The sequence below is a fragment of the Mandrillus leucophaeus genome, unplaced genomic scaffold (genome assembly GCF_000951045.1).
Source record: "Mandrillus leucophaeus isolate KB7577 unplaced genomic scaffold, Mleu.le_1.0 Scaffold64, whole genome shotgun sequence".
Taxonomy (NCBI): domain Eukaryota; kingdom Metazoa; phylum Chordata; class Mammalia; order Primates; family Cercopithecidae; genus Mandrillus; species Mandrillus leucophaeus.
Window position 1 is genome coordinate 5,488,924 of NW_012106919.1, and position 25,714 is coordinate 5,514,637.

Consider the following 25,714-nt stretch of genomic DNA (forward strand, 5'->3'; position numbering starts at 1 on the left):
TTTGTCCATAAGGAACTATATCATGGAGTAGGGAACTGAGTTGTGCTCCCACAACACACCTATTCCCTGGATATGACATCCCGGTAAAATCGGACTGTGTAGCTTCCCTGAGCATGTGATTATTTCTTCGTTTCCCAATTGCTCAGTTGGCCCTGTTGGCTGCTTTCCCTGCTCACATCTGGCAATTGTCTCTGGATCTTAGGGCAAGAGAATATTCCAGTTATAACATTTTGATCAGCTGCAATACTGGAGCAATCAAGATAAGGCAGTCACAGGTACAAAAATGATGAAAGTTTGTGCATCTGATGACAGGTGTCTGGGGTAACCCTCAAACATTAGAAAAGACCCTACCGGAGGAGAGGGACTCACAAGTTAATGATTACAGTGAAAGCAGAAGTAACAACAAAAATGAGCACAGGAGAGAAACAGTGGGACTTTGGTGATGTTGAAAATGAGGTGGAGAAAGAATTCTTGCCGTCTGTGAAACACAAATAGTTTGGCACTACTATGATAAGAAAAGCCCAGGGAATAAGATTCTGAAAAATTTGGGAGCACTTAATATCAAAAGAAGGAGATTTAGAATTACATATAGAAGCAAATGGAAAATCAAGGCTGTTTTGAGAGGTGCTATCAGAGGGTCATTGGAGAGGATGTAGCTTTACAATATTTATATCAGGCTGTGCATTGGCAGGAGTTCTGTAGAAGCTGGACTGAAAGCTGGAACTAATGACATGGGTGGGGCACAGAGCAGCTAGGGAGCTCTGATGTGGCTTTTGCTTGGGGCAGAGTATGGGAAGATATGTAAATGCTGGGGCCCCAGATAATGGAGTGGCCCTTGTGGGCAGCACTTACAGGTGGGCTTGGAAACACTTGCCTTTGGAACATTGCTCAAAAGTGAGCAGTGCTCCCAGAAGGACTGCAATTTCTTTAGATTATCTGATAGCAGACTCTGTGATGTTTACCAGCTTCAAGGAGATCAGACCATTGTGAAATTTTTTTTTTTTTTTTTTTTTTTTTTCTGTAGTAAAACTAGCCCCGGCCAGCCCAGCTGGGAATTTACTGCCTGAGCTGTTTTCCAACATAAGTTTTGCTGGCAAAACCAGACGTGAGTGTTCCCTCGACTCTCAAGGGATCTGTTTACACTGACTTTATTTTTACTGCCAGCTTTCGAGTTGGAAGAGGGAAATTACGTTGAAAGGTCAGCAGGTGAGCAGAAGGATTCCTGACCAGCCATTCCTGTGGGTGTGTGCCTGTGTGCACTCTGTGTACGTGTGTGTGCCTGTGTGTACGTGTGTGCCTGTGTGTACGTGTGTGCATGCTTTTCTAAATGCCAACCGTTGTGCTCTGCTCTGACTGACAAGACCTGATCACTTGTTTGTGGGCATAATGATGGGTGCCAGGCTGGTTGTTGGGCAGTTTCGTATTTGTTTATTGTAAAGAAGGTAAATCAGTCTGTGGGATTTTCTGGATTGGAAAGCAAGGGGTGTTTACTGTCAACAGGATAAGGACGAGGAGATATAAGATACTGAGTTCCACGGTGCATCTAGTGTCGGGATAGGAGCATAAAAGGTGAGGAGAAACCAGCTACAGGGTATTTCTGACTTGGGTGGAACTTTTAAGTACTTGGGTGGGAAATACAATTTGGAAAATTGCTCTCTGGTCAAAGAACCAGTCAGTGTGGCTAAATAAGGTATAATTAGGTTGGACTCAAATTCAATTTTATCAACTCTTCTTTCTAAATTCTTTTTTTTTTTAATTTCCCAAAAGATGACAGATGGATTTTCACAACTTGGAAATAAAAACATGAGTGAAGGGTTCAGAAGGCAAGTCTCTGGTCCATTACACACTTCCAGAAAAATTTAGTACCCAGAGACTCACATTACTGGGAGTGCTGTTTACTCACAAGTGTTGCACTCCATTGAGAAAAAAAAAAAACCAGGAAGTTGCTGTTCTACTCAGGACTCACCAAGAAGCCATGAAATCCCTTACTGTGGGAGGCTTAGAAGATTGCCTACTGAATAAGGTAAGGACAGACCGGGTCTCCCCCATGTACCTCCTCCCCATTCACACTGCTTCCAAACAAACCTTCATCACTGAATAAGGTAAGGACAGACCGGGTCTCTCCCATGTACCCCCTCACCATTCACACTGCTTCCAAACAAACCATCATCATTGAATAAGGTAAGGACAGACTGGGTCTCTCCCATGTACCTCCTCCCCATTCACACTGCTTCCAAACAAACCTTCATCACTGAATAAGGTAAGGACAGACCGGGTCTCCCTCATGTACCCCCTCACCATTCACACTGCTTCCAAACAAACCTTCATCCAGAAAGGATCTCAGGCTGTTTCTAAAAGATACATAAAATGCTCCTCAGAAAACAGACTGTCCCCCATAACAATGTTGGGGGACTTAACATATCTCAGCCTTACTTCTCTTTGAGGGTCCAGTGTCCGGAGACTTGTTGGGTATAGAATGGAGAGTTGGAATCTGGGGAACGGGGGAGGAACTCCAGCTCTGCCACTGACACTCGCGTGGTCGTGAGTCACTTAACCTGCCTGAGCCTTGGCCTTCTTCTCTGTAAAATGGGAATAATAATAGGAGCTTCATGGGGTCATGGAAAAAGAGCTAATGAAATCAAAACAAAGCTTTTTAAAAACTCTGAAACTACTAGGTTTTTAAATATTATTACATTTTTAGTACACATCAGTTAAGAACTTAATTTCTTCTAGATGGTCTAGATGGTCATGTCAAATGTTAGAACTTGAAGGAAACTTAAATATTATCTAGTTTAAGCCTTTTCATTTACAGATGAACCTACCAAGGCATGATGTTAATGTTAAAACCAAAATATTTAAATTGACTAAGAAGTAGGCACTGGTCTGTAGTTTTCAGGCCTTTACAAGTACAAAGGCAAAGATCATTATCATAGTGATAAGTAAAGTATATTTCTTAGGCAAAACCATTAAGAGAGATAAATCAGGACAGCCTGGCATGATAAAAACTAGAGTAAAGAAAGTGATTTCCCATTATTCCTCCCTTTGAGGACTCTAAATGGAAGAGATATTGGCTGGCATTTTTTTCATGGGTCCTGTATTTTTTGTAAGAAAAAACTCCAAAATTTTTAGTGTGGTGTTCAAGTAACTTGAACTGCTCTATCTTTCTACCCTCTGCTCCCCCTGCATTTCCAATGGCAGAAATCCTAAATAGTGTTTGACATGTTGAATCCAGCTTGTGCTCATATTTTGTTTGGCCTGTAGATTATTTCTAATGTTTTTCACAAACATTTCAAAATAGATTTTGCATAGAAATCCATATTTCTGTCTTTCCAGGGGAAAAAAAAATCAGAATATTTGGCAACTACAGGTCCCAATTTCTTGCCCGGAAACCGTGTGCTGGGGCTGAGTGTTTGTTAGCCAGAGCATGTGCTGGCCAGTTCTCAGGAGGCTGATCACTCCTGTGTCTGACACTTGCTCCTGGCCCCCGCTGCCTCTCTCACGTGTGTCCCCTACTCCATTCCTGTAGGTGGTTGAGTCTTCCATTTCTGCCCAACAAGAACTGGGCCCTGAGCAGGCCAAGGGCCCTAGCTCCTCCTCGCCACTTTTCTGGCTCATATTCATCCTTCAAACTCAGAGTCCACTTTCTCAAGAAAGAGTCCCTGACACCCCAGCACAAAATGATTTTGCCCATATATTCACTCCCATTATAATTAGTATTACTGGCACCATTTATTTGATCATGAGTTTGTATATCAACTCCTGACACTTTTCTATTATCATCTTGGTTGGCAACTTACATGTCATATCATTTCATTCTTTATAAGTTTCTGGAGGGGAGAACAGTGTCTTGCATGCCTTTCTTGCCTTCGACATTCAGAGTATCTTGCACATATATGATCACAAATATCTTTAGAGTTCGTTAAAGATAAGGCAAGATTGGTGTGGAAGGTGACAGGTCAAGGCGCATACAGGATCTCATTTAATCTAATCAACAACTATGTGATGTACATATTGCCTCCGTTTTTACAGAGGAGGAAACAGAGGCTTGTGGAGATTAAATAACTTGTCCAAAGTTACACAGCTGAATTGAGAGGGCTCTGAAGTTTCAGCCTTGTCTTTTTTAGTCCAAAGGCCGAATGTCCTCTGCTAAACTCCTCTGTATCTCTGCAAACACATACTAAGCACCTGCTTTGTGCAAAATACTGTGCTACGGTTTGAGGGTAGACCAAGGCCTGAGATGTGGCCTGCTAAATGAGAGAGAAATTTTGGTTTTGGTCTCTAGGATAGCCCTGTCCCATCTGCAGATTTTGTACATAACCCCAAAGGAAAAAGGAGGGAATTTCACATGCAGTCAGGCAAGTGCTTAATATAATGCATGGTAGACCATAAGGGATGCAGTAGAGATTTCAACAGATTGCTGGAGGAGAACAGAGGTGCATTAGTTCTGATGGGAAAGGTGTCTTACAGAAAGAAGAGTGGAGACAAAGCCTTGGAGGAAGTGTAGGGTTTTAATAAGTGGAGAAGTATAGGAAAGGTCTTCTGGGCTAAGGGAACCCCATTCAAACATTCAAGGTGTGTTTCATTCCCAGTCACCTTTTTCTTTTGGGGAGACAGAATAGGGCAGTGGTTAGAAATATGGGCTTTGGAAGGATATTTTCTGTAACTTACTAACTTTGGGAACCTAGGCAAATTATTTAAATGTTCTGAGCTTTGGTTTCCTCATCTATAAAATGGGAATAATCATAGCATCCACCTTAAAGAATGATGGATAGGCACAAATGAGCCTTCGACATTAGGATTAGTCTAAAAAGGAAGGGATACGATGATGGAAAGCCTATGGTCTCGTGTGTATCTATCACTGGATTTAACTTTCCATTTCTTTACATTATTAGCCCCTGAAAGACAGAGATGGTGCCTGTTTTTGTTTTGTTGAAATTTTTCTAACTGATGATTGATTTAATGAAATTCCGGAATTAGAGTCTGACTTCTTGTTTTCTGGAAGGAAGTCCTCAGCCTTTTCTTCTCAGTAACACTCATTGGGAATGACATACACATAGGCTGTGTGGTCATGAGTGTGACCAGGCCTGTGTGACATTCCTGGCATACTACTTAGCACCACCACTCTGTCTCTCTCGCAAGGAAGTGTATCGGAATGCAAGTGAGTCAGAGTGATATTATAGGGGCTAACCTTGAATCCCCATAATTTGTATTTGAAACAGTAAACTATTCACAAACTTGAGCTATTAATAGCAGCAAATGACTTGTGGGGCAACAATGAACCTGATGCTGTGGTTAAGGAGGAGGAGGGGAAAGCGGCCCAGGATGGGACACGGACCTGCGACAGCATGGAGACATGCCTTGGAAGAGCGAGGCCCAAACAACATTTGTTTCCATGTTTTGCCATGAACTGAGTTTGGTGACAAGGTTGCCTCAAGGCTGCCTTGAGGCTGCAACTGATATCTTGCTGGCTTCCTAAAGTTTGAGAGGCAGTAAAGGAATTCCAGGGTTGGGCTTGCAACGGGTCTCTACTTGTGTTAGAGCCTCCTTCTTTAGATCACTGTACAGCTACCCCAAGCCCCACTGCCTGCTTTTCCACACCCTGAAAGGAACTTCTTGCTGTATCTGTTCAGGGTGTGGCCAGAATAAGTGGAGAGAAACAGTCTGGGGGTTCTGTGTTGTCACACCATGAGGGTGACAAGAGATGTCTGGGACTAAGCCTGGAAACTCCCAGCACAAATCACTTCTGGGGCTACCAAATAGCACGGCGATGCTGTGTGGGTAAGAACGTATGCAGGAAGTGTAGCCAGAGATGTGGGAGGGATGGGGCTGCCCATCACCTAGAGGAAGAGGCTTCCACTCAGGTCCCGCAGCAGGGGCATCACTGTCTGGCCCTTGCTGCATGACGCTTCGTGCTTGTTAGATGCAGGAATAGTTGCTGATGCCCAAATACATGGAGACTTAGGACTCCTTATTTCGTGAGTCTTGACTTTAAATTGAAGGCATTTTTAGGTTCAGGAAGAGGATAAAGGGTAGGCAGTACTGCTGATACATCAGTACTTAAGGGTGTGGCAAAGTGTGATGGAAAGAAGTGTTGGAGAGCCTGTCTAGTTCTACCTCTAACTGCCAGTGTGATGTTAGGAAAGGCACCTTGTCACTCTGATCCTCCGTAAAGTCACACCAGACAAGGCAGCTTCTGGGGTCTCTTCCATTTCTAAGATCCTGAGTCTAAGTTGCAGCAGAAGTGATGCAGGAAGAAAATTAAAACTGGAATTTGTGGTTCTGGGTCTCAGAAAGCATTCTCTTACTCTGACTTTCACCTTTGGCAATCAAAACAGGTCATAAGGGTGAGCTAATAACCTGTGTAACAAGTGAGAGATTATAGTTGTTTTCCAGGAGTGTGTGACCTTGTTCTGCTCAGTGTGATCTTGTCCTGCTTGTGTCCTCATTTCGCCATCAAATGAGGGCACAATTTGTAGAACAGATTTACAATGAAGTACTTTTTCCAATAGGCTACTCTTCACATGTGTTATGTGCATACATACACACACGTACATACACACATGCACACACACTGTTAAGCTTCTATTAGTTAAAAATGATTTGATGGTGATGAATCTTTCATGAGTTTATTAACTCAGGAAACAAAATATATATAGTCACTGCTATGTTACTAACATTCAAGTTCTATGGAATTACATCAGCGGGGCTGGCAGATTCAGGAGGCTAGTCTTGGTCTTCAACACATTCTGAGAACTTAACTGTTAGAGAATACTATTTCTCAACCACTCTGCCTATAATGTTCTATCTAGTTAATGTTCGCTGTTCTACCACTAGCTTTATCTGTTCTTTATTCAGGCTGGAAAATATAGCCCACTACTGAAACCCTCTGTTGCTTTTATATCTTTCTACAGCTTTTGCCCAGCAAACTCCAATCTTAGCACCTCAACTCTTACCTTTGGAGGGCTAAGAGATGGTGGAGAAGATCTCACAACTGAGCCTACTGATATCCCACAGCCTCAGGGACCCAGCCTCAGCCAAGTCTTGATACTGTCGGGTTATCTTTATGCATGTACCTAAACAATCTCTCATTCCTTATAGCAGCTATTACAGCAGTCTATCGCCTGAAATCTCTTGCCTTCCACTTCACTCTTAGCTCATTAACGTCTCCCGCTCTATAAAGAACATAGACAGCAGACTGGAAATCTCTCTGATTTTCACTGCCCCCTGCCCTTTTATCTGTATCTGCATGCACCCTTTTCCCCTTCTTTCCTTCTGCCACACCAAGATGAATTCCTCACTCAGGTTTCCAGATGTGCATGACTCCTTTCAGGTGGGAAATCCTTACCAAATGCTTTTGCTCTCTGCTACCTCTTCTTTCACCACTGACTCTTTTCTCTCAGCATTTAAACATGTTTAAGCCTGTGTGTCATTTTGTAAGGAAAAAACAAAACAAAACTGTTCCCATCCCTGTTGTTTTGGTTTTCCCCATAGTAAAAGTTCTTGGGGCCGGGCGCGGTGGCTCACTCCTGTAATTCCAGCACTTTAGGAGGCCAAGGTGGGCAGATCACGAGGTCAGGAGATCGAGACCATCCTAGCTAACCTGGTGAAACCCCATCTCTACTAAAAATACAAAAATTAGCCAGGTGTGGCGGTGCGAGCCTGTAGTCCCAGCTACTCAGGAGGCTGAGGCAGGAGAATCACTTGAACACGGGTGGCAGAGTTTGCAGTGAGCCAAGATCACGCCACTGCACTCCAGCCTGGTGGCAGAGCAAGACTCCGTCTTAAAAAAAAAAAAAAAAAAGTTCTTGGAGGGGTTGCTTACCTCTGTCTTCACTTGGTTGTCTTCCATTAACCCTTAATCCACAAGTAATGCCCACCTCTCCCCCACCATTAATGCTAGTGCCCAGCGTTCCCCCAATGCAGCCATCCTATTCTAGCTGTCAGACTCCATGGACATTTGGGAGTCTTAACTTAGCCACTTACTGTTGACTTTGTTCTTGAAACTCTTCCTTTACCTTCGGGACCTCTCACTGTTTATTCTTCCACTTCACCACCTCCTCTAAGGCAATTGTGTTCTAAAAATATCACAGGAACAATTGCACAGGCATGAGGAGCACAAATTCTCTCTTTGTGCGCCTCATGCCTGGCTCAATACCTGCTATTTTCTCTTTCTAGAACAACTTTCATGCCCCCTTTTTCCTAGCTAACGCCTAGTAAGCTTTCAAGATACAACTCCAACACACTGTGCCTCCAGGAAGGCCTCCCACCCTCCAAACTGGATGAAGTGTCCTTTTTCTATGTATTCATAGCATCTGTGCAAACCTCTACCTTGCACTAGATTGCCGTGATTTTAATTTCCAGGTTATTTGTCTTGCTTTGTCAAGTTATCTGTAAACCTCGTGGCAACATGTGTGCACAGAGCCCAGCATAAAATGGATGCTCCACTCAAATTACTCGAGTGGAATTGAATCACAACACAGAGGGGAAGTCCTGTGCTGGAGAGGACCCTTAATTTTGGACTTCTAAAACCTTTATTTTTGTCATTTGTTATTTTTCTCATAATAGCATCCCCACACTTATATTCTATACAATTTGTCTTCCTCACTACTGTGAATGCATGACCACGTCTATCTTGTGCATTGCTGTGTTCCAGCATGTGATGGTGCCCACCACAGAGGATGTGTTAAAAAAAAACTTACTGATGAATTGACCCTATGTGTGCTATACAACATGTGTACCAGTAGGTGCACAGTCACATTCTTATTCTGTGAACATATGAAGTTGGCTTGCTGGTTGATGGGAAGTATGAGTGAGATCTCAGGTAACTGGCCTAGTTGATGACTTAGTTTAGGAAAACAGGAATCTCTTTGACTTGGGCTTTTTCTTCTGGCTGTCGTGATCAGTTTATGGGTATCTCAGAATGACTCTAGAATACGTAGAAACAACCGTTATACCAAATTTGGAGAGAATATAAAGATTAATGGATGGGTGTTAGATTGCGATGTATCAGATATTGCCTGAAATTGGCCCCTGGCTGAAGGAGCCTCTGAAGGAGAGTCTCGCTGTCATGACAGCGGCTTGCGGGTGCCTCCTGAGCAAGATGACAAAGCGCCCCCTCCATTTCAGAAAAAATCTTGCAGACCCTTCCGTCTCTTACTTGGATTTTTCTGTGTCTCTCCTGGAGTTCACTAAAAGTTCCTTTGTGTTTCCCACAAACATCTATTTCCCTAAACTTTAAGTATCTGATTAGTGTTCAGTTTTCTATGAGAATTTCCCAATTCTTCCTAACTCGCTGTGGTAACTATCTTTCAGCAGAAACATGCCTTTTCTTAAGGGTCTAGAAGCAGAAGGCAAGGGTGAGTACAGAGGCAAAGAGAATCATCATTTACTGATGACATCAGTGGGAAGCAGGCTGCTGGGTGCTGATACATGTTAAGCAGTTTAATATTCACACTATGGGCAGCAGGCATGACGATACCATGGTAGAGTCTCACCATGGTTCACAAAACCCTGTGTGATGATCTGGCCCCTGCTTTCCTTTCCTAACTCAACTCCTGTCACTTTCCTTTTGCTGGATCCAACCACAGTGGCCTCGCTGCTAGCCTCAGAGCATTGCCTACGTCAGAGGAGGAGCATGGAATCTGCTCTCCTAAGCTGTCTTCAGCCTCACTCAAATGTCACCTCTTTAGACAAGTATTCTTTGTCCATTGTCCACCCTAACTAAAATAGCTGCCCCTTTATTCTCTAGTCCCTTATCATATTTTATTTTTCTTCCTGGGACTTATACCTGATATTATAACATATACACAGACACAGACACATATACATACACATACACACACACACACATATATATACACAGGAATACATATATACATACACATATGTGTGTCTGTGTGTGTATAATATCAGGTATGATGCTATATATTATAATATTGATATTATATATTATAATTATATATTATGTATTATATCTACATGTATTCCTATATTTTCAGCTAGTGGGCAAGTATCTACATTGTTCACTGTTGTCTTAATCACTGTTGTGTCCCCAGCACCTGGCCTGGCACCTGCTACATAGTAGGTCCTAGATAAATATCAAATGAATGCATCTGTTACAGAAAAGAACATTGAGGCACCAACCAATATCTTCTCAGTGGAGTCAGACCTAAGTCCATCTCCCCGGCGTCTTGGGAAGGCAGAATTTTTGAGCTGAACTCCCTCAGTCACCCCTCGCTGTACCCTTGTCTCCTCACTATCTTATGCCAGTGCCTTGGGGTCCACAGAGGAAATAACCACCTTTGCTGGTCCTTCTCACACCCAGGTGGACTTGAGGCGCCAGCAGATTTCCCAGGCTATGGAGGAGGTGCAGAAAGTCGTTCATCATTTGACCACAAACATCAGCAACCAAGACATTAGATTTCAAACTGTGCCTTACTCTGACACATACAATGAAAATATTAAGGTAAGCAAGTCTCACTGTCTCTAAGTGCCACCAACAGAGCCAGGGTACTTGGGCAGGTGAATCTCAGTGTGTGACAGATGCTTGCCTCACTCAGAATACTCATAACAATTCTTGTTTTCACAGGTACTCTTAGTTTTTACTATTTACAGTCTCATTTTATACATGTCGTTTCAGCCAGTGGTGTGGCTTATGCCTATAATCCCAGCACTTTGGGAGGCCAAGGCTTGGGAGGATTGCTTGAGGCCAAGAGTTTGAGACCAACCTAGGCAATGCAGTGAGACTCTGTCTCTTTAGAAAAAGGAAAAAAGATAGATGTTATTTCCTTTGAGCCCCCACATTCCTAGATGAGAAAAACTAGGCTTAGAGAAGTCAAATGACTTGATCAAGTCATATCAGGCACTAAAGCCAGAACTCACACAGAAGCTTTTGATTCCAAAGCACATTCTGCTGTCACAATCAAAGCTCAGCTAAATACACATTCATTTATTAAGCACCTACTTAAGAGATTGGAGGTGTGGTAGAGGGAACTGAGGGCATCCATAAGAAGACCATTGAAAGTCATAGTCTGTGGGTTGCAGATGGGGAAGGAAGAAAGTAGAAGAGGTGCCACTGAGAAGCTGCAGGAGCAGACTGGCAACCCCTCTCCCTGCTGAGGAATCCCACCCAGTGTAAGCCAATGGGTAACACCAGCATTCAAGCAACACGGTAGCGAGGGCAGAGCTGAACACACAGAAACGACCTCACATAAACCTATAAACCACCTTGTGGAAAAGACACTCTGGTTATTTCAGTTTTAGAGGTGAGAGAAGTGAGATTCTGAATCATTCTGAATCTCCATCATTCTTCATCTTGATTTTTATTATGCCACATACCTCTTTCACTTTGTGTTAAATTTGTATGTACTCGTGGCCCATTTCTCACAACAGACTGCACATCCCTTGATTGTAAGGACCATGTTTACCGATTGTTTTGCTCCTAGCACCCAGCATGGTGTGTGGCACATGGTAGACACTTAACATATGTGGAATGAATGAATAAATGAATGAGCAAAAGAATTAGTACCTGAGCAAAAGACCATTGCTGGCCCATTACATCTCAAGTTTGGTGGATGCAAGAACCACCCAAGAGATGCTGGGATTTGTGGATTTTGAAACAGAGTCAGATTGTAGGAAATTAATCCCAAGATGAAAAATACAAAACTACATTGAATCCTGGAATGCTAGAGCATCACTTGCCCAACTCTCCCACCCAGGCCAATCTAACTTGGTCACAGGGACTGGAAATAGAGATATTACATTACTTTTCTTAGCACTACACCCAAGGAAATTTCCTTCCGTGGTCCTACTTAGAATTCATAGCTTAAAATATATCTTGCATTTATATATGTCATGTCTTACATATTAAGTTTCAAAAATAGCTACAGCATAGCATATAAAATTGCTTTTAACTTAAATCAAATTCAACAAGTTTTTTTTGTTGGTTTTTTAAAGATAGGGTCTCATTCTGTCACCCAGGCTGGAGTGCAGTGGTGAGATCATGGCTTACGGCAGCCTCAACCTCCCAGGCTTAAGTGATTTCCCACCTCAGTCACCCGAGCAGCTGGGACTACAGGTGCAAATGCCACCATGCCTGGCTAATTTTATTTTAATTTTTTTATTTTGTAGAGATGGATTTCGTCATATTGCCCAGGCTGCTCAACAAATATTTACTAAGCACCACTTACATGACTAACAACATGATAGTTCTGCTTTTGAATTCACATGAAAGTGAATTGAAATAATGTACAGATCTGAAATTCCAGGGACTTTGGATGTTTTTTTCCTCTTTTTAAATCCAGCTACCTTTCTGTGGGTACCAGAAGTCATGTGGATACATCATCTAAAACATCAAACTATTGTTTTCTTAGAGTTAGGCAGATCCAGCTGGGGCTGATTAGGACATTCACCCCTCAATGGGTCAATGACTGGCCCTGGGCAAGAGTTAACCAAATTCCATGGTCAGAGCTTTCCCTGAGGAGGAGGCAGCTGACTCACAGCTGAAGGTGTTTGTGAAGTGGGACATGGTCAGAGTTCAGGCTCCTTTGGCTGCTCTGTTTACCCACTTGTTCTATCTCTTGGCTGCTGGTCTGCCTGCTTTCCCCCAGTCATTGCTTCACTGGTTCCTGGAGAAAGGGATTAGGTGGATTCTGATTGTTTGCTTTTTTTCTTTAAACTTAGAATTATCTCAACAGCTCACATTGTCTCAACAAATAAGCTTTCATTTTGCCTTTGATTTTGGAAGGGTTAGTCATGAACACTGACCATGGGTCATCAGTACAGGCCCCCCCAACCCAAAAATAGGAGACATTTTACAAAATCTTTTAAACTCCCTTGCTGTTACTTCCTACCTTTTATTTGTGTCAAAACATTCACCATTCCATGTCATTCATTGTTGGCTGAGTGCCAGCCCAGGGTAGAGAAATAATAACTGAACAAGCTGTCCAAAGACCTAAACTCGAATTCTGACTCTTCTACTTACTGGCTGTGTGTCCCTGGGGAGATCTCCAAGCCCCTCTGCATCTTGGATTCCTCATCTGGAAAATGGCAACAAAGCTCACCTTACTGTGTGATTGTGAAGTTGAAATTGTCAAATGCATTAGAATTGCAGTGTCGCAACTGCAGGGAACTCAATGCATACTCATTCTTCTTTCTCAAACTTTAGGCCTCCTCTGGAGTTCCTGGTCTAGCTCACTGTCTTTACTTGTATAGTCATAAGATAATAAACTCAGCGAGCTAATTTACTTGCCCAAAGTATTTACAGTGATTCAGTAGCAGAACAAAGAGGTAATCCACTTGTAACACCCAGGTCTATGTCTCTGTGTATCAGGTCACACTGCTGAGGGTGGAGTGGTTAAGAGAGCTGCCTGGCGAGACAGGTCGGCTCCCAGGACTTCCGTTACCTCCCGAATCTGTGAATTCATGCTTGTTTTCAATCCTTTCCTGACCCTAGGTTTTGGCCCCCAGTCAGTTCCTTGTCACAGTCCCAATAAAAGGCCTGGCTGGGTACAGGGAGGCCAGGGAGCAGCGCTGGCGGTACTACACCCTGCAGGGCACCAGGCTGCCCTGCCCGTTGCGGGACCCTGAGGGTCTGCAGCAGTGGCTGGAGGTGGAACAGTTTATGAAGAGCCTGTGGCAGTGGCATGAGACAGACGTGAACATCGACGGAGACATTGTGCCCGCTAAGGTCCTCCTGGTGTTCCGGAAGCTGGTGGAAAACGCAATTAGAACCTGTCACCTCTCAGGTGAGCTGATCAGGAACAAGTGCAAGGGTAATTGCTGACATTCCCCTTTCACTCTACAAAACCTCTGTTTGGGTGTTACCTGCAGCTCACAGCCTACATTTGAGAAGATAATCATGTGCTCTTCACATTTATTTAATCTTAATAAGATGAATCAGCTTTTTTCCCCTGCCATTGATGCACAGAAGGTTGGAATTCATTCTAACAAAATAGTGTTGTGGCTTTGAGAAAGTTACTGTGCTGGCATAGATATAAAATGCTGTGGATTATGCATCTTAACCAGGCTTAAAAACTTAAGCATATTTGTTTTAAAAGCAAATTATTCACAAACCCCAGGTCTTCTTTATTAGTACATTTTTACTGCAGCACCTCCATCTGACTGCAGTACCACAGTGTGCTGAGATTCCACATTTGGAAACCACTAACTTGAACCAAAACAGAAAATCCAGGAGCCAAAAGAACTGACTAAATTTGACAAAGTCTTAAGCTACTGTACAGCATATGCCCACACACACACACACACGCACACACACACCCTTTTTGTTCACACAAAGTGAAAAGGTGAATTTCAAACTGGAAAGAAATGGCCAATTTTCTTAATTATATAATTAGGAAAATACAAATTTTCTTAATTTATAAACCAATAAGAAAAAAGATGAGCTGACCAATAGAAATAATTATCAAAAAAAAAAAAAAAAAGGAATCACAGAAAAAGAGTACAAATGGCTTGCAAAAATAAGAAAAGACATTCCATCTAATGTATATTTCAACATATATTAGAATATACCTCATGTTGGGTACATTAAAATACCTAACAAGTTAAAAGAAATGAAAAGTTTGATCATGCTTAGTGTCAAGTGGGCATGGTGAAATGGGTATTTTCGTGTTGTTATTAGAAGTGGAAATTGGTGTCTCCTTTTTAAAGAGAAAGTTGTCTATATTTTATTTTCATAATGTGCTCACTTGACAATTCAACAATTCCAGTTCTAGAAATATATTTCTACAAATTAAATTCTACAAATATATTCTACAAATACACAAAGAAATATGCACCAGGATATTCTCCGCCATAGATTTTATAATAGTAAATAGAAGTAATCTAAATGGCTAATAAAGGAAAACTGGCTAACTTAAATTATGCTGTCCCTGCCTACTGGACTACTATGCAGCCTTACAAAAGAACAGGCATATGCCCATGCATACATACAGAGCTATGAAAAATGCATCGGCTAGATAGCTAAGTGAAAAACCAAACTGCCAAATAATATGAGATTCCATCTGTGTGAAAATAAAAGGATGTATTCGTACATACATTTGCTTGTCTAGACAGAATAGTTCTGAAAATTTCCATAATGGTAATAATTTATGTTTAATAGATTTTTTACTAAGTAGAGTAAGTTTCATGGGTTAATTTAATCCTCATAACCACACAATACAGTAAGAATTCTTTTCCTACCTGTTTTAGGGATGAGGAAACTGAGACTTAGAGAGATTAAGTCACTTCTGAAGGTTGCACACCTCGTAAGCAAAGCCAGGTGCAGAGCAGGGTGGCGGGCAGTGGGTTGGCTGCAGCATCGACTCACCTCTTATGCTGTGCCACATTATTCATAGTGAAAGTGCAAAGCAGAGATTCAGACTGGGCAAGGTTGATGAGACGCTTTTAGTAAATAATGCTAAAGTGCCAGTTGTCATGTTCCTGTCTGGGCAGCTCTGATGACATGCAGACAACAAGCCCTTTATCCCACCTCGGCCAGGGAATGTTTCCATTTTGAAAAGCCTAACACAATTAACGTGCTTCCATTTTCTTCTCTGTGCAAGGAAATGCAAAATAATAGATTCTGATCTATTTCAAAAATTGGGATGAGCAAATAAGGATGAATAGATCCTGATCTATTCAAGACTGCTTATCTTTATCTGCAATGAAGGCAAACAAACAAACAAAAACTGTATCTTTTGAAAGAAGAAAGAGCAAATTGGAAATGAGGAAATTATAGTATGTGAGCTGGAAAACTACTAGATGCATAGTTTTCTCTTCTTCTCTTTTCCTGGTTGGAAAATGAGGCAATGGCGGCTTCTTTCAAATCACTCAATCCTCTGAAACAGTGGCTGTGATGTGCTTTGATGTATTTTGTGGTTACAGGGGTTTCTGATGATAGATACCTCTGAGGCTCGGCTAGCTGAGTGGATGGTAAAAACAAATACCATCTAAGAGACTGAGGCCTAGATAAAAGACAGGTGAAGCCAAATTTCACCAAAGGCATATGAATAAATAAGGAGGCTGATACTGTCCCCAGCCAGTGTCAGAACATCTAGGTGAAGAAGGAAAAAAAAAATGGCATTAGCCTTCCCTATGTTTGCATTACTCTGAAAAACCAACATTTAGATATTTGGGTAGAATGGAGAAGGATATAGAAAAATAGTGAGGTTTCATTTTACAGTAGCAAATACAGACAGTCCCCAACTTGCCATGGCTCAACATATGATTTTTTTTACTTTACAAGGTTGCAAAAATGATACATGTTTAGTAGAACCTGTGCTTCGAGTACTCATACAACCATTCAATGAATTCCATGAGATATTCAACACTTTATTATAAAATAGGCTTTGTGTTAGATGATTTTGTCCAACTCTAAGTTAATGTAAGTGTTTTGAGCACATTGAAGGTAGGCTAGGCTAAGCTATGATGTTTGGTAGGTTCGGTGTATTAATACATTTTCAACTTACAATATTTTCAGCTTTATTGCGATGTGACCCCATCGTAAGTCAAGGAGCACATGTACTACACTTTTTCTTTTTATTCTATGGCTTTTACTTTCAGTTGAGCCTCTTGAAAATAATCTATTAATTTAAAAGAAAAGGTACCACAAAAGCCTTGGGATTGGGGGAGAAAGAAAAACCCACTAGCAATGAGACTTCTTAGTAATGCTCTGACGCTGGCTAGGTGACTAACCATCTGGTTTTGATGTCACAACCTTGACCTGCTACAGGCATTGTGATCCTTGACTTGCTACAGACATTGTGATCCTTGATGTGCTACAGACATTGTGAAAGTTGTCACACCAGTTGCAAGGTGCTGATCAGAGCAACTGCTCACAAATTTCTTGTTTGAACGCTTGTAATGTGCAAGCCTTTCTCTTCTCCTTATCCATTTGGTCATTTCCTATCAGGTAAGGTCAGCATGCTAGGAAACCGCTCTGCAGTTTGGATTGCTGTGGAAACATCTGCATATCAGGTGGAACTGGAGCTGGCCCCCGCGGTGGAGATCCCCACCACCTGGTCCGAGAAAGCCCGGTGGCCTCGATGTCTGCAGCGCTGGCCTTCCCAAGAGAGAGTGGAGTGCATCAAGGTATCAGTGGGCGGGACCCAGCTCTCCAGAGCAGTGGTGCCAACAGCTTAACCAGTCACAGCATTACCGACTGCCAAAGAGTTTCAAAGGAAAGTTGAGGTGTCACTAGATCAGTAGTTCTCAAAGTGTGGGCCCTGCACCAGCGTCACATGAGAACTTGTTAGAAATGCAGCTTCCCGGGCCCCCACTCTGGACCTGCTGAATGACACCCTTGAACAGGGCCCAGCAATATGTGTTTTAAGAAGCCCTCCGGGTGATGTGATTCTGATGCATGCTCAAGTTGGAGAACTGCTGCAGGAGAGGAAGTGGGTACCACCTTCTAACTATTCATACCCAAAGTGGCTTGTGGTCTCCCTGACATCCCCTTTTCATCCCCACATAGGATGTGCTGTCTGCCTGGTGAAAAGTTCCCCAGACCAGCAGACTGCTTCAGAAATGGCTTTCTACACCAGTGAGCGTTGTTCTTCTCATTTCCCAATGTTTTTCTTTTTCTTCCAGTCGTTTGGGTTTAACTTGTTGCCCTGTTCAAATTATCACTGGCAGCTGAGCTTCCTCCGTGCTGAGCAGGTGTTGCTAGAACAGCTGGATGAGGATGGGGGCTGCCGTAGGAAGTGTTTTCAGGTCATGAGGCAGCTGAAGGAGGACGTCTGGTGCCCAGGGAACAGGCCGGTCATCACGTCCCACCATCTGCAGGTGAGTGTGGGGCAGGTGGGAGAAGGCCCAGGGGCAGCTTTGGATAGATCATTCTCCCTGTGGCCTCTTTAGGGCCTGGCCAGAGCCACTCAGTAGGGCTGGCATGTGTGAAAAATGAGGCTCTAGTATCTACATTGGCCATCCAAGAAATGCCTACTTATTATGGAAATATGTAAGCTAGCACCATATGGGAGTCCACAACACCCCTGTCCAGGGTAAAATTTCCTCCCTTCCTTCCCTTTTCCAATTCTCTTCTCTCCCACTTTTCCTCCCCTCTCACTTTTATTCTACCACCAAACCAACCTGAGTGCCCACTAGGTGCCAGAAACCCTGCTGAGGTTCAGAAATAAATTACAAAACGTGATTTGTGCCTCACACTTTGGTGGCTTTATGTTTGTGCCAGTCTTAGAACCTACTGCAGCCTAAGCACAACTCCTCATGCACACAGACCCACTAACACAGAGGGAACCAGGAAATGCAACACAAAGGTTACCACATACGTACTGCCACACACCTCTTTCTAGGGTCCAAATCACCAGGCAAGGATTTTCCCTTGCTCTGCCAGCACCTGCCTCTCCTTGCCCTAAACCCAACAGTAACATCCATTCATGCCTTCACTCACTCATTCAGCAAGTGTCTATTGAGATTACTCTGGGCCAGAGGCCTGCCCCAGTACCTGCTGTGGGCTCAACCCCTGCCGGCACAAAGGTGAACAGACACAGATGTGGTTCCTCACTCTGTCACTTCTGGTCTAGCATGGGAGATAGACATGGGTAAGGCAAGCCAGTGGGTGCATGTACAATCACACAGTGAGGAAGCACTGGAACGGGAGGAGCATGGCTCTGTGAAGGCTCAGAGCAGCAGAGCCTGACCTGGACTGGGCAGTTAGGGGGGCCTCCTTGGAAAGGGGGCCTTTGACCACCCTCTCGACTCCCTCTTTCTCAAATTGTGGACCACACAGAGTGAAGTGGACTCTCATGTAGCAGTTCTGTGCAGCCTGCTGGGGTAGGGAGGTAGGAGACTCTTGCGGGACACCCCAGCCAGCCTAGCTAGTGTGGGTCTAGGAGCTTCAGCCCTCCTCTCTGGCCCCAGAAAGGATGGACTGCCTTTCCACTCAGGCAAGCACAGGTCCCTGGGGCAGTCACCTATCTGTGAGGTGCCTTCCTCACATACCTGTTCCTCCTCTCATTCAATAGACAAAGCTCTCTTCTTGCCCCATGTTACTCCGTCTGCTCTAAAGTAACTTCTTGAAAGACAGACACCACATTGGTCTTGTCCAGCTAGCATGCTGACCTTACTCAGTGCTCTTGTTCCCTGGGAGAAGGATGAATAATACCCCCAGTATCTCTCCCAATGCTTTGTACATAGTAGCACATTAAATATTTGTAGAGCAAATGAATGAGTGGCTTCACATCTTGCTCAACTTTTCTCTTCTTTTTTGCACAAAATCACTAATCTTTGCTTCGCCTTCTTACCTTTCTGATAACCTATCCATTTTGACTTGCGGAAGAATCTGTTAACATCTCATTCACATGCACTGGGGCTTTTCTCTGGAGTTCCAATATTCTCAACGTGTCCCAAGCACACTCCCCTAAAAACACATAGGCTATTCTCCTGGATGGAGGGCATGTGCTTGCAGAAGATACTTTGATTTGTTCTGTAGATTTAGCTTCTCTTGCTTTCCTTTATACAGCCCACACTAGAAGAGGCAGAGCTGAGACACAAACTCAAGTCTATCTCATATCAAAACCTCATAACCTTAACGATTGACTTCATTACCTCTCAATTAAGATGCATGGAAATACCATTCAGTGACATGAATATTTCAGGCATGATTGAATGGGGCCACCATGGATCTCCCAACCCATAGCTGCTTGCAAATCTGTACTCCCCACAAGGGCTGACTTTTATTCTGATAGTTCCTAAGTCACCTAGTGGATTTTAAGGCAACTCCTTAAGGATCCTCTGTTTCAGTCCTCCCTGACCCACCTGCAAGGCACAATAGAATTGGGCAACATCAAGGATGGGCATTTTTTTTAAGGGGGCTATTTCTGGAGTAAGATAAACAGAAAGTGCTAACTGCCTTTTTCTCTGGTCTTCCATCCTTAGTCCACAGACAGAATTATCTCCCATTTAGGCATCCTCACCCTTGAAATGAATGTGGCTGGTGACAAATGTGGTGTTAGACACCATCCCAGATGATGACTTGAGTGTGCTGGATCCTTGCCAAGTCTTCATTCTGGGGAAAGTGGAAGAGGCTGGGTTGCAAAACAGCATTAGGAAGCTGTGGCACTCAGCCTCGCCTCACCTTAAGTCTGACACTCTCTTACACTGTCAGAAAGGCTATGCCCCAAGACTGTTTCATGTGATGGAAAAGCTTATCTTTTATTGACTTATTTATTCCTAAAACCCACTCAAAGTACATTGGCTTGCTTATAATGAGCTTAACTGCCCCAGTTTGCTTAGGACGATAAAAGCTTAATTAACAAGAGGAATTAACATTTTTTTCTGGTATCTAGGTTATCTTCACTTGCGTGAAATTATCTCTAACTCATTTATTCATAATCATATAATCTAAATACATAGTTGCTATGAACTTACAACTGCTCTAAAAAATAAAGACTGTATAAAAATAATCAATATCTAAACCATAACATGAATTCATTAATTCACTTATTCAATAAATGTTTATTGACTTCCTCTCATGGGCTAGCCTCTGCTGGGTACTGGATAGCTTAATAGTGAATAAAAATAGGCATCATTCACTGTTCTCATAAAGTTTATAATCCAGTAGGGGAAATGATACAATTAATCACATAAATATAAAAACTACTACAGTTGTCACTGCTTCTTATGAGAAGTACATGGCTAAGAGAGTGTGCAGTGGCTGTACTAGGGAAATTTGATCTGATGGACAAAGAAGGGAAAGAAGTTTGTCCTATGCAGCTGAAGCAGGAAGTGCAAAGGCCCTGTGGTAGAATGGAGCATGAAACGGCTGATGTGGCTACATGAAGAGAGCAAGGGAGGATATGGGTCAAGATACGTCTGGAAAGGAAGGCAGGGACCAAACCTTATAAACCACACCACGTTAAGCATGATGTTTTTAGCTAACAAACAATGGGAAGAGCTTAAAGTATTTTAGATGAGAAGGGAAGTAGATGTATATTAGCAGCAGTGTGGATGGTGATAGTTTGGATGGTGGCAAGAACAGGGATGGGCTGATGAGATGGCTACTGCAGAGGTCCAGTGAGATGTGGAGGCAGTGTGGAGGGGGATGGTAGAATAATACTTGAGGTGAAGGTAAATGGGTAGACTCGAGAAATACTCAGGCAAGAGGATTGCAGGACTTGACTGGGGGCGGTAAGGGAGAAGGATGACTCCTAGGTTTGCATGTTGCACAACTAGCTAGTTAAGCAACTCTGGAGGCAGATCAGGTTTGTGCAGGAAGAGCAGGGGTTCAGTTTGGACATGTTGGGACTGAGATAACTTTCAGATACTCAAGAGATACATGGTAAGGAGGTCAGAGGAGAAGTCTGGGCTGGAGACACAAATTTGCAAGTCATTCATTTGTAGTGAGAATTAGAGCTGCTATTGTGGAGGGAACACAGAGCTGAGGAATGAATGTACAGTGAGAGGAGAAGAGGGCCTAGAACTGAGCCTCCAGAAACTCTACCTCTCAAAGGCAGGCCAAGGAGTAGAAGCCTGCCAAAGAGGCGCTGTAATGCTAGGAGAAAACCCAGAGAGTAGATTGCTTGGAAGTCAAGTGAAGGATGGCTCAGGAGGGAGGGTGTGGGCAAGAGAACCAGGTCTGCTGAAAGGTCAGGTAAGGTGCAGGCTGACAAAGGCCTGTTGGATTTAGAAACACGGAGATCACTGGGCCTTGAAGACAGGAACCTTTGAGGATTAATGAGAGAAGAATCCATCTTAGAGCAGACTGAGGCGAGAAATGGGAGGAGAGGAAATGACGACAAACTATAGAGCTGACTCTGGGGAAACCTGGATTTGCAGAGGGAAGAGTGAGGGCAGGAGGCAGACATGGCGTTGGGGTGGCAGGAGAGCTTTCAACTTGTGAAAAGCAGTTGAGGAAGAGAGTAATCCGTCATATACAGTTCCTGGAAGATGGCATCCGGGACCCTGTGGAGGGATCAGCCCCACAGGCAGAAGAGGCAGAAGCAGGGAGGAAGAAAGGAGGGTGCTGCAGTAGGCAAGATCTGTCTGGTTTGGGAGGATGAGGGGTTCTATTTTCTTCATAAAGTAGGAGGCAAAGACATTGTCTGGAGTGGTGACCACTGAAAATGTTGGAGGAGATCAGGGAAGAGGTGCGGGAGACCAACTTGTAAACTGAAGGCCCACCTGAAGTTGGGGATTGTGAATTCGTGGTAGATCCAGTCTGCCTAGGCAACTCTTTTCTCCCTTCTTCCAAGGCCACATAAACTCAATAATTGTTTCCAAGATATCCTCCTCAATTGCCTGAAACAATGTCTGACAGCACTTCTTCCTTCCACAGACTGTGCTCTTTTGGACCTGCGAGAAATATCCCCACTTTAAAGACTGGAAGGTCTTCAGCAAAGCGTTTCTGCGCCTGGTGAGGAAATTGCACAAGTGCGTGAGCCAGCACTTCCTGAAACACTATTTCGTCCGGAACAGCAACCTCTTTCAGTGCACCAATCCGATCGAACTGGACGCTGTGGCCCAAAAACTGGCCACCTTCCTGAAGAAGCCCCAGATCAGCCCGCCCTGATGGCTGCCCCAGCCTGGGAGGCTCTTGGACATTTTATTCTGGCTTAACCTTGTTCTTTGGATGGTTCCTAAATCAGGTGCCAGGATCCTGCCTAGGAGAAAGGCCATGAATGGCAGCGGAAATTACATCAAACCAGTAACACTTCAGCAGGGAGGGAGGAAACTGTGCCCCAGGCTGTCTGGCCCAGGCCTCCCTGGAGCCCAGCAAGCATTTCCACCCTAGCTACCTCTCCTGGAGACGGCTCTCATCAGGCTTCCTCAGGCACAGATTTGGAACTGGTGACAGTTCTGAACTTAGTTTCCCTTGTTCAGGCTCTGATCGCCTCACAGTGAAGATGGAGACGGAACCCCTGGAAGACATGAGCCTGCTGGCCAATACTGTGCCCAGCCCACCGATCATGGGTGCATTCTCCTGCCATTTGTAAAATGGGAATGTTAACGTGCCTACCTCTGAGCAGGGCTGTGTGTCTATGAGACTGTGCTGGCGCCTTTTCAAGGGGAAGACATTGGATCAACACAAAGTGTTCCTGGTTGGTTGAGCAGCTGGTGTTTGCATCCTGGATCGGTACCCACAGCACTGACGCAAAATTGCACCTGTTGAGTTAGCGAGCCTGTACTTCCTTGCTGCCCTCCAGCTTCCTTAGCATGTGGGTCAGTGGCTCCTGAGGTTCTGTCTGCTTCTCTGGTATTCTCTAAGCAGGGAGGGGAGTGGTTTTGATGACAAGTTTAAGTCAAAGATGAAAGCACAGCTGTTGGCCTGATCCCAACCACAGCCCTCTCTTTGCTTCCCAGGCCATAGGCCATGGATGGAACTTCCTTATATATTTATGTAAATAACCTAGTACTATGATCTGCATGGAGTGACCTTAGGTGTCTGTCACCACTCACTGTGTTCCTTTGCTCACTTCATTCACTCACTCACTCATTGACAAATAATGCTCATTAGGCACCGGGAACACAGCAAAGAGCAAAGTGGATGAGGACCTCCCCCTGGGGATGCCGCCTAATGGTGGAGACAAGAAATGAACAACGGATAAACATGCACAGTTATTACAGATGGAAGCAAATGCTCCGAAGGAAATAAACAGAATGTTGAAGTAGAGTCCACAGAAAGGTCCCCAAAGGATGCAAATGCAAATAGCTGAAGGGGAAGGAAAAGTGACCAAAGGCAGGCCTGGCAGAGCTGGCATGAGTCAGAGCACCTGGCCTTGTAAAGCCAGGAAGGAATCAGTATTTTATTCTAAGATCAAAGGTGTGACATTTGGCCTCTGCAGAAGCAGAGGAGTATCACCATCTGACTGCATTTTAAACAATTGTTCTGGTAACTGCATGAAGAAGGTCTGGGGACTCACACGTGAGCCAGGAGCTCTTGAGCCACCCATTTGGAATTTCACAGAGGCCCACAAGGCAGCATATTCTGTGTAGCACAACTGATCAGGATTTCTAGGAGTTCTCGGTGAGATCAATGGTTTTTTTCTGGCGTTTACGTAATGCTTCTCAACTCAAGGGGCTCCTTTATTACTTTGGAATGTTTTTGCCCAAATATCTATACCAAAGATAAATTTCTAAAACATGAGCTACTGGTTTTGTTTTGATGAAAATTCACATTTGAAAATAAAAATGATTATTTTTCAAAAGTACTGTAACCAAATGGTGGGGTCCCTAGGCTATCGCATAACAAATAATGATTTTTAAAATATTGAAAACAAGTATTTCCAAACCAACAATGAGTTTACAATTTTTGAAAACATAAAGGCCTGGTGCAGTGGCTCATGCCTGTAATCCCAGCTCTGTGGGAGGCTGAGACAGGAGGGTCACTTGAGACCAGGAATTCAAGACCAGCCTGGGCAACATAGCCAGACACTGACACCCCATCTTTACAAAAAATTTAAAAATAAGCCAGATGTGGTGCTCAGGAGGCTGAGATGAGAGGATAGAGACCAGGAGTTTGAGGCTGCAGTGAGCTTTGATTGTACCACTGCACTCCAGCCTGGGTGATGGAGTCACCGGGAGGGAGACCCTGTCTCTAAAAAAATAAAAAATTAAAAAAGAGCATATGAAATGATGAACAAACTAGCATTTTGTTAAATCATCAAAACTTGTATTTTAATTCTCATATTCTTGTATCTTAAGAAACATCATCTTTGAAAAGGTGGCAAATGTAATAAGTTTTTAAATTTAACCTTGGCCGGGCAGGGTGGCTGACGCCTGTAATCCCAGCACTTTGGGAGGCCTAAGTGGGCGGATCCTTTGAGGCCAGGAGTTCGAGACCAGCCTGGCCAACATGGTGAAATCCCGTCTCTGCTAAAAATGCAAAAATTAGACAGGCATGGTGGTGTGCACCTGTAATCCCAGCTACTTGGGAGGCTGAGGCAGGAGAATCGCTTGTACCCGGGAGGCGGAGCTTGTAGTGAGCCGAGATGGCGCCACTGCACTCTAGCGCGGGAGACAGAGCGAGACTCTGTCTCAAAAAAAAAAAAAAAAGCAACAAAACAAAACAAAAAAACCCATCTTAAGCAACTTTTAAAACAGCTACACAGTCACAGAATGCTAAAAAGTGAAAATTGACTGTAATATGTGTGTATGTATGTGGAGAGGGAGGAACTGACATGCGCCACACTCTGATTCCAGTATATTCTTTCCGTCTTTCCCAGGAGATTTGTGGGTTTTGGAGGAAGTAGGGCTACCCGCAGCTTCCTGCGTATTCCCAATTCTTGCCAGAAGAGGGCAGCAAGGGACCACATATGACAGGAGCCAGGTCCCACCTATTCTTGTCCTCGGTGCCCAGCAGGTGTCACCCTTCTCAGCCCATAACTTACACCTGGTCCCTCCAGAGCAGGGATCAGTGGATTTCAGCCCATGCTAAGTTGTTGAGCTTTCCTGCCGTTTTAGCCGAGATTTACATCTTTCTCCTTAAAGCCCAGATTTTAAAAGGGAGCCTATGAGAGGACCATCCATCCTGGCTCCTGGAGCATTCAGCTCCATTCTGTTTCCTGGGACAGATTGCACAACTCAGAAAAGCCTGAGAATATTATTCCTTTATTCTGTTCTGTTTTTTGGTGTTTTTTTTTGGTTTTTTTTTTTTTGTTTTTTTTTTTTTTTTAATTCTCCAAAAGACCTTTCACTCTTCCAGGCCCAAAACTAGATGTGTGGAGGAATGGTTGGTGTTCAGTCACCGCAGTTGACCTGCCTG

General features: G+C 43.7%; 1 protein-coding gene across 1 annotated transcript; it reads left to right on the plus strand.

Moving 5' to 3' along the window:
* Nucleotides 1-1,150: 1,150 nt before the first annotated feature.
* On the plus strand, nt 1,151-24,169 carry MAB21L3 (mab-21-like 3 (C. elegans)). Its single transcript, XM_012000826.1, has 7 exons — nt 1,151-1,206; nt 1,768-2,023; nt 10,325-10,465; nt 13,454-13,745; nt 16,910-17,088; nt 17,587-17,781; nt 22,289-24,169. The coding sequence occupies exons 2-7, from the start codon at nt 1,976-1,978 to the stop codon at nt 22,520-22,522; spliced, it is 1,089 nt and encodes a 362-aa protein (XP_011856216.1). The 5' UTR covers nt 1,151-1,206; nt 1,768-1,975; the 3' UTR covers nt 22,523-24,169.
* The last annotated feature ends 1,545 nt before the right edge of the window (nt 24,170-25,714 follow it).

Excerpts from the sequence above, each read along its gene's own strand:
- MAB21L3 (XM_012000826.1), top strand. The coding sequence starts at position 1,976 with ATGAAATCCCTTACTGTGGGAGGCTTAGAAGATTGCCTACTGAATAAG. Across the intron at positions 13,746-16,909 it reads TAGAACCTGTCACCTCTCAG|GTAAGGTCAGCATGCTAGGA; the intron begins GTGAGCTGATCA and ends ATTTCCTATCAG. Across the intron at positions 17,089-17,586 it reads AGAGAGTGGAGTGCATCAAG|TCGTTTGGGTTTAACTTGTT; the intron begins GTATCAGTGGGC and ends TTTTTCTTCCAG.